General features: G+C 33.6%; 1 protein-coding gene across 1 annotated transcript in view; it reads right to left on the reverse strand.

Moving 5' to 3' along the window:
- Nucleotides 1–4,674: 4,674 nt before the first annotated feature.
- Nucleotides 4,675–9,534, reverse strand: part of HELRODRAFT_165443 (hypothetical protein) — a gene marked incomplete at both ends in the record, with an annotated part of 6,023 nt that continues 1,163 nt past the window's right edge. Inside the window, 4 exons of the mRNA XM_009032019.1 lie at nucleotides 4,675–4,769; nucleotides 5,233–5,397; nucleotides 5,462–5,611; nucleotides 6,226–6,256. Coding sequence (XP_009030267.1) covers nucleotides 4,675–4,769; nucleotides 5,233–5,397; nucleotides 5,462–5,611; nucleotides 6,226–6,256 — 441 coding nt within the window. The remainder of the gene's footprint in view (nucleotides 4,770–5,232; nucleotides 5,398–5,461; nucleotides 5,612–6,225; nucleotides 6,257–9,534) is intronic.

Genomic DNA, 9,534 nt, shown 5'->3' on the forward strand with positions numbered 1-9,534 from the left:
ATCATCCGATTTAACAAATTTTCACTGAACTAAATTTCAGTATTAATTTATTTGTTTTAATATTTAATTTAATACTATTTTACTAACTTTTTATATACATTTATATTTTTAACCATAAATTTAATTTGTACATGTTTTGCATTGTTTTCACTAACAAAGGTTTCTCGTTATTTTCTTAATAATTTTATTACACATTTAATATGCATTCTAATTTTATAAAAATATTTCATGCTATTCTTATTTTCATAGGCTCTGAAGATGGACTTCCCGAAACAGCGCTGTTAGCCTTACCATGTCTATTGTTTTAAATAAATACGAGTTTAATAAATTCAGACTTGTTGAGTGTTCATTAAAGAAAGTCATTAATGCAAAATGGGCATATATCTTCAATGATGTTTGTATTAAAGAAAACCTCGTTCCGAAATATATATATATATATAAAAGTTGGACAATGTTGAAATTAGTGTTGAATTTTTGAAATGTTCAGGACTACAATTATTTTTAAGTATTAGGTGATACGTTTTTTTTATTGTTGTAATAAATTCGGAGTTTAACTTTATTACTTGGGTTGGTTGGTGTGACATTTTTATTGATGATATGTTTAAGAATAGTTTCATCTACTTTGTATGCAGTTGACATGTGATTGTAATACAAGATGATGTCGTTATCTTGATTTTGGTATTAGGAAGGTTATTGTTGTGTAGTAATTTGCCCTTAACAATCTTTTCAATAGAATAAGCCTTATATCCATTGTTTACAAGCAGGTTGGCGACTCTTTTTAATTCAGCGTCGCGATTTTCAATATTGGAAGAGTGTGTGAATGCTCGGTTTACAAATGATTTTATTGTGTTCGCCACGGGTGACTAACACATCGAGAAAAAGTAAACGTTGTTCCTCTTCAATTTCAATGGTAAATCTTAATTTTGATTTGTTTAAGGTACCAAGAAGTTGGGTGATTTGTTCAGGATCGTTTTAGGAGGCAAAGATATCATCGACGTATCTAGCGTAGATATTTGGTTTTAAATTTGCATCATTTTTGAAGGTCTCATTCTCCAGATGTCCTAGGTAAAAATTTCACCCCATATATATATATATATATATATATATATATATATATATATATATATATATGAGGTGAAAATTTCCGACTTGCTCCCGTAAGTACGGTAGCCAGTACGGGTACATAAAGTACATTTTCTCTCATTTCTCTGGCCAACCGTAATTGCGGGAGCAAGTGGATTCAAGTCGACTCACTTTTTCCTTCATTTCGCAGAGTAACGGTAAGTCTCTATCGATTAAAATGTTTCTGTGAATTGCTTGAAAAATCATCTTAGTTTGCAAAATTGTGTAGTGAAAAAGTAATTGCACTAAGTTGGTGTTTAAACTCGAGCTACTGATGAGTCTAGCGTAGAGAGATGCACTTTTGGTTGTGATGAGAGATGTTGTACTTTATGTACTCGTACTGGCCAACCGTTCTAGCAGCCAACGAAAACGATAGCATTAAACCACAAATATACCACTCTAACCACAAAGAACGTCATCTCTTGTGATGAAAAACAACTGCATTATTAAACCAGAATCGATAATGGATCATAGCCATCTAATACAGCGGTTCTCAACCTGTAATTTAAAGAAAAGTGGCAGATCCAAGCTGGAAAGAAGTGTTGTCAAAAAACATGAAGGCACTGGGCCTGAACCAGAAATAGCCCAGAATAGAGAAGAATGGAAAATACGGTTAAATAAGCGTAATCATGCGACAGGCCAATCCTGGGTTCTGCCTGGTGGTCCGCGAGCAAAATGTGAAGTGCCAGTTTTTTTAAATAAAAAAATGAAAAAGATGAACTCCGATAGAGTCATTCGAACATTACGCCTCGTTTGGATAAGCTATGCTCAGCTGTGCAAGCTCAAGGCTCATACTAAAATTAAATGTAGCATTTTTTCTAATGTACTTGGCACGTTTGTTCATTGTAAAAGATGCAATTGCACTTTGTTTCATATTTGACATATAAATTGATACGGTGTATGCAAACCTCAATGTAAAACGAACATTATTCTTTTTAATTTGAAGTTAAAACATTAATTAAAATATATAATAAATGATTTTAAATAACAATTTTAATACACCTATAGTCAAGTTGTTAACTGTAGTTCTCTAAGTCTAATAGTTATACTAAGAACTATGTTATACTAACTATGTGTAGCTGTTACGTCATTATATGAAATAATATATATATATATATATATATATATATATATATATATATATATATTACAAGTGCGCTAGCAGCAAAATTTTCAGTAGTGGTCCGCGGCTGAAACATTCATTTTTTAAGTGGTCCTTGAATCTCAAAAGGTTGAGAAGCGCTGATCTAATATATTTGTTAAAATGTAATATTGGTGAGTGTGGGCACCATAATTCTGAATATATTGGTATGACGACGTCCAAGTTATCGAGAAGACTCACGATGCACGTACAAACTGGCGCTATGAAGAATAACGTGAAAGAGAAACACAAAACTAAAATTACTAAACAAATCATGGACCAAAATGTTGAAATCTTAAATCTTTAGTTTTAGTTGGAGTGTAGAAATGGCTGCCTTTGAACTGTTCATTATTTAATTTTAAATGTAAAGACTTGGGTGAGTATTGTTAAGATTAATAATGAAAACACGTGAAAGTGTTATATTTTACGACGTTGAAGATTATAAAATTGAATATTTACTTAAAAAAAACAAGGAACCTATAAATAGGCACAGTGTGAAAATAATTGAGCATCTGGGCACAACATATCAATTTGAACTCCGAAGTTGGTATAGGAATACCGAAAAAAGCTTTTCTGTTCTATCATGCATAAAATAAACACAAATTTTGGTTTTGAACTAAAGAAACTTGAAAATGATTTTCGATCAACCGTTAGAAAAATCGAAAAGTTAAATTGGAAGTTAACTAACGCCGAACATGCTGTGGTTTTTATCATATAATATTATAATTATAATACAAACTTAATTCACCTACCTTGGTTACAAGTCATTAAGTTATGTTTAGTTTTAGTCGGAGTGTAGAAATGGCTGCCTTTGAACTGTTCATTATTTAATTTTAAATGTAAAGACTTGGGTGAATATTTTTTTAATGAAAAACTGCTTCTGTTTTTAATTTTTCTTTTAATTTGCAGAATGTTTTAACTTGATTTCACTATTAAATCTAAATGCTAACAAAAATTTATTTTAATAAAAAATGCTTGAATTGAAGAAATGACCTATATAAATATATTAAGATTACGTCAATAATTTGTTTACGCATTTTACAAACTTTTAAACATAACATGGCGCTAAATGTTTGATGGAAGGTTAAAAAGGTGCGCATAATTTATCGAAATTTATTGAAAATATTAGTCGATTTAAAAAAAATAAGTCAACATTCCTCAGATAATAAAATGTAGAGTATTATGGTAATAGTTATAGTATAAGTATTATAGAATGTAAAATTAATTAATTAATTTTATTTTTTTACTGTTATACTTAAATAATCCCTGATTTGGAAAAATAATTAATCGTTATAAATAATATAAATATGCTGAATTTAGACAAAATCACTTTTCTCAATAAGAGAATTCACTAATTTAATATTTTCGTTAACCAATGCTGGGTTTTTGTTAATATGTTAATATTTTAATTGAATAATTTAAACGATTACTTTGAGATTTAATTTGTAAAACAACTCATTGGCTACAACACAATTTTGTTTAATGTCGATGGTGCTGTTAATGTGACGACGACAACATAGTAATGTTGATGATGTGATTACAAAAACAGTAATGTTGATGATGTGACGATGACAACATAGTAATGATGATGTGATGGCAATAGCATAATGATGCTGATAATGACGATAACATGTTGATAACACAGATTCAAGATAGTGTAAACCAAATGAAAGCAGCTCAATTCATTATAAACAGTTGTGATGTCGAAGTAGTCAAGAGGTGCCATCAACTAATTATTAATGTAAGGGATTGTCCTGATAATCGTTATGCTCATTTAATATCGATAATGTGATGACAATGTGGTTATCTTTCTAATATTAATATTGATGACGATGACGAGCAGTTTCGATGCGTCATTAATTTTATTATTTAACTCATCGTAATTACAGTCCGTAAAGACTTTTCACTGGTAAGCATTTTTTTAAATTTTTTAGATGTCTCAAATATTTTAATTGTTCAAACATAATTCGAACACGCTGATTTCAAATATGTACGTGAAATATTTCTATCATGTCAGAATTTTTCACAATTTCATTTTTAACATTTTTATCTTTTACTGATTTTTAACATTCTGTCTTCACGATTATTTACAAAATAATTTGTTCAAAATATTAATTAGTTAATTTTTTTACAAAAAAATAATAAAATGTAGAGTACCAAAAACATAAAACTTCAAATTAAGGACAAAAATTTCTTGATTTTCTCCCACATTCTTTAGCCGTCTTATTCTCCCTTTTAACTGATCCATGCATTCAATTCCAATTCATTCATTATTTTAATAAATTCGTTATCTTTCATGAACATTCTGATATATAAACCATAGAAGATCTCAGCCTTCAATTTCTCACTACTGATTTTTGGAAATTTGGTGCAAATATATGCAATACACTTACTTTCTTTGTCCAACGCTTTCACAACTGCTTCATCAATCTAAGTTTAATATGAAGAGGAGGCAGGAGCATTCTATTTGGTTCAACCAACTTAGGGAATTTAATATTTTTTATACCTGGTTGAAAATTTGTTCATGGTGGCCAATATTTTTTTTTCAGTGATTTTTATCTGCCCTGCTATCCCACTTACACATAAAACATGGAAGTTTAGTATAGCCTCCTTGCTGGCATAGTAGATTTCCAATTATTTTGAGATCACCACATATTAACCACTTATGCTCATCGTACTTGATGTTTTGAAGAAGCGCCGCCATGTTGTCATAAGTTTCTTTCAATTGAATAGAATAGGCAATTGGCACAGATGCATAAATATTTCCATTATTCAAAAGAACTGCTTTAAGACTTCGTTTGGAAGAGTCAATAAAAATTCTCCATTCATTGGCACCATACATAACTCCCAACTCAGTAATCAATCCAGGTATATTTGAACAATATACACTTTTGAAATTTTTTTATAAATTCTGCTTCACGATTTCAATACCAGGAAAAAGTTGTTTCAGGTTCTAGTATATTTTTAACCTTTAAACGTGATTCCAGTAATTCTAGAATCTGAATTGCTAAGTAGAAAAGTGTCTTTATCAGTTTCAACATCGTCATAACTTGATTCATCATCTGGCAAAACTTTTGCTATGTCGATTGGTATCGGAACAGGTATGTCATCCCCATGAGGTACTGGTCTCAATACTGAAGGCAAATTAGGATATGAAAAATCTATTTTGTTCTTGTTGTTAAAACCTTTGGTGTTTACCATGCAGAAGTAACAACTCGTCTGTGTGATTTTTGGGTTCACGCCAAATCATTGGAATTCCAAAACTTAGAAAAGTTTTCAAACCTCTGCTCCAATTTCTTAGTCCTTCTGCACATGTCCTATGAGGTGCCCATGGTTTATCTTGATCATCTAATTTTATTTTAAAATATGCATAATAAATTTTTTTACAAATTCATTGATGTACAGCCTTTGCTTCTGAGGCGTGTATCTTCCACAAATATAACAAAATGAATTTGGAGAATTCAAACAACATTTTATAAAACTCGAACTAGTAGACATCAAATGAATTAAACTGAATAAAATTTCAATATTAAATAATGAATTTGTTTTAATTAAATGGGCAGGCCTAGATTTTAATGATATAAGTAATTTCATATACACATGTGTGTCTTTGTGTGTATACAACATTGTCCGTGTCAGTATTGAATATAACACAGATAAATTCACATATATATTGGATATCAGACGTTATCTCAAATATGTAATCATTACATTGTTATGTAATTCGGTTGTAGGATGTTTTAAACCATTTTTTGGAATTATGAAAAAACTGTGCGTGATAGAAAAAAGTGGATTACATATTTGAAATCCGCACATTGAAATTTATTAGAAACAAGTTTCATTTTTGAAACATCTGATATCATGCATACCAGTGATTATTAACGTAACAAAAAAACATAATTATGGTTCAACAATCACTATTAATATTTATTTGTTTTCTTCATTTTATAATATTGTCTTACTTGTTGTAACCAATTCTTCGTATGTTAGATTCTGATTTTTTTAAATTGTAATAAATGAAAATAGATGTCATTACATTACAATTACAATTGTGAGCATTATTAAAATTATTATAGTGGAGATGTAATTATACAATCGTGAGCAAAGTAAATAATATTTATCATATTGTTGTTTTGGGATTATATTGTTTGCATAGATGAGAAGGAAAATGCTCAGATGTGGAAAGCCCATATGGAAAAGTTGATGAATGAAGAAAATGAGTGGGATGGAAATGTGGAATCCGCGGTCACACACGGACCCATAGAGAAGGTGACGATGGAGGAAGTAGAGAAAGCAGTTAGAGAAATAAAACTAGGTAAGGCGACAGGGATTTCGGAAGTGGCAGCGGAACATATAAAGGCGAGTGGGGTGATAGGAATTAAAGTTATGATGAGAATTGCTAACAGTATGTTTGATGATGAAGGTATACCTAAGAATTGGCGACACAGTGTGTTAGTGCCGTTGTATAAGGGCAAAGGAGATGTGAGAGATTGTGGGTCATATAGGGGTGCACGGAATGAAGGTAGTGGAGAGGGTGCTTGAGAGAAGTTTGAGAAATATGGTGACAGTTAATGAAATGCAGTGTGGGTTTATGCCTGGTAGTGGAACGGTGGATGCGTTGTTCATAGTGAGAATGTTGCAGGAAAATTATAGAAAGAAGAAACGAAGATTGTACATGTGTTTTGTGGATCAAGAAAAGGCTTTTGATCGAGTACCGAGGAAGATCATCAAATGGGCATTGAGGAAGAAAGGAGTGAATGAGAGGCTTGTTAAAGCTGTGATGCAGCTGTATGAAGGGGCGAAGACAAAGGTGAGGGTCGGAAGGGGGATGTCGTACGCTTTTACTGTTAAGGTAGGAGTGCATCAAGGATCAGTGTTATAACCGTTTTTGTTTGCAATTGTGATTGAAATTTTCATCGAGAAAAATTTCAACAGATTGTCGCCACACAGTTAGACCACCAATCACAGCCAGTACAGATTGGAGTACATACAAAACCGTTTTGATAAACGCTGCAACTGCAGTTTGTGAGAAAACTGGTACAAAACGTCAGCATGAACGGGACACTTGGTGGTGGAATGAGTGTACAAAATGCAATAACTGAAAGGAAAGTTGCATACAAGCAATGGCAAAAATCAAAGTCTGTTGATGACCATAAAATTTTCCGGGAGAAGAACAAATATGCAAGACGTCAAGTTTCACTGGCTCAGACAGATCAGTGCAGAGAGTGGCTCACTAAAGGCAAAGGTGAACAAATGAAATCTCTGTATCGTATAGCAAAACAAGCAAAGCGTATGAAAAAAGACATAGTTGGTGCCTCATGTATCAAAAACGACAAAAAAGAGATGGTTCTTGAACAAGATGATATCAAGCTACAGTGGAGAGAATACTTCAACCGTCTGTTAAACGAAACAAATCCCATCAATGTTAACTTTGACGCTCAACCCATCGAAGGTCCGATTTCAGACATCACTGTAGAGGGGCTTGCAGAAGCTCTGAAAGCTATGAAGGATGGAAAGGCAGCAGGGCCCTCTGGACTCACAAATGACATTATCACAGCATCTGGTACTGGAGATATCCAAACGTATCAAAAACGACAAAAAAGAGATGGTTCTTGAACAAGATGAGATCAAGCTACAGTGGAGAGAATACTTCAACCGTCTGTTAAACGAAACAAATCCCATCAATGTTAACTTTGACGCTCCACCTATCGAAGGTCCGATTTCAGACATCACTGTAGAGGGGCTTGCAGAAGCTCTGAAAGCTATGAAGGATGGAAAGGCAGCAGGGCCCTCTGGACTCACAAATGACATTATCACAGCATCTGGTACTGCAGATATCCAAACGTTACTACAACTTTGCCGTGAAGTGTGGAGAAATTGCTCAATGCCGACTGAATGGAACTATAGCATGACAGTCCCGCTATACAAAGGCAAAGGTGATCCATTGAACTGTTCATCATATCGGGGTACACGTCTGTTAGAACACTCTCAGAAAATTGTCGAGAAAATCATTGAGAAAAGATTAACAATAGAAATCACAATAGAAATTATCAATTTGGTTTCCTTGCGGGGAAATCAACAATTGATGCACTTGACATCCTTTGGCAACTGCATGAGAAGTACCTCGCAATGCATCAACAATTATCACACATTTATGTAGATCTTGAAAAAGCATTTGATCGAGTTGCCCGTGAAGCAATCAGGTGGAGTCTAAGTCGACAACTCATTCCAGAATATCTTGTTCGACTTGTGATGGAAATGTATACAAATACTAAGACTCTTGTCAGCACAACGGTTGGAAACAAAGATGCATTTGACATCGGCGTTGGAGTTCACCAAGGTTCGATTCTCAGTCCACTTTTATTTATAACTGCGATGGAAGAAATCACAAAACCGATACGAACTGGTGACATTTGGAATCTAATATATGCTGATGATATCGTTTTAACAGCCACGTCTGAGCAGAATGCAGCACAGATGTTTGAAGATTGGAACACAAGACTCGCCGATCATGGATTCAAAGTCAACATCAGCATAACCAAAGCAATGAACACTGGTGAACCCATCCAATCCACAGCTACTGGACGATGGCCCTGTTCAGTTTGTAAAGCTGGTGTAGGTAACAATTCAATCAAGTGTCAGCAGTGTAACCAGTGGTGTCACAAACGTTGTTCAAAAATAATTGGTACTTTATCTAAATTGTCCAACTTTGTTTATCCTGCTTGCATCAATCCACAACAACAAATTCGAAATAGCAATGTCTTTGAAGCAATTAAGGTAGAGAAAGTCACATCGTTTCTAGAAGGTGTTCTAGATTGTACTGGAACGGCTGAAGCTGCCGTTCGAGCACGCATACGTGCAGCCTGGAATAAATGGCATCTCCTTGCATTTATATTGATGCGGCGTGACATCCCACTACCACTACGATCAAGACTTTATAAATCTGTAATACGTCCGGTGTTGTTATATGGTGCAGAAACATGGCCAATGTCAACCAAACTGGAACAACAACTTCAACGAACCGACATGAAAATGCTCTGATGGATGCAACGAATTAGTCTGAAGGAGCACATCAAATCTACCGAAATCTTGCGTCGTGCTGGTTTAGATGATATAAAGGACGAATGCCGGCAACACCGTCTGCGGTGGATTGGTCATGTCAAACGAAGTAGAAACAGTGCCATAACTTCTCTTGCAGATGTTGAAGTACCTGGCACACGTCCCAAAGGCCGTGAAGACATGAAAGCTCTAAATTTAAATGAAATGGATAC

Source organism: Helobdella robusta (genome assembly GCF_000326865.2).
Source record: "Helobdella robusta unplaced genomic scaffold HELROscaffold_8, whole genome shotgun sequence".
Taxonomy (NCBI): domain Eukaryota; kingdom Metazoa; phylum Annelida; class Clitellata; order Rhynchobdellida; family Glossiphoniidae; genus Helobdella; species Helobdella robusta.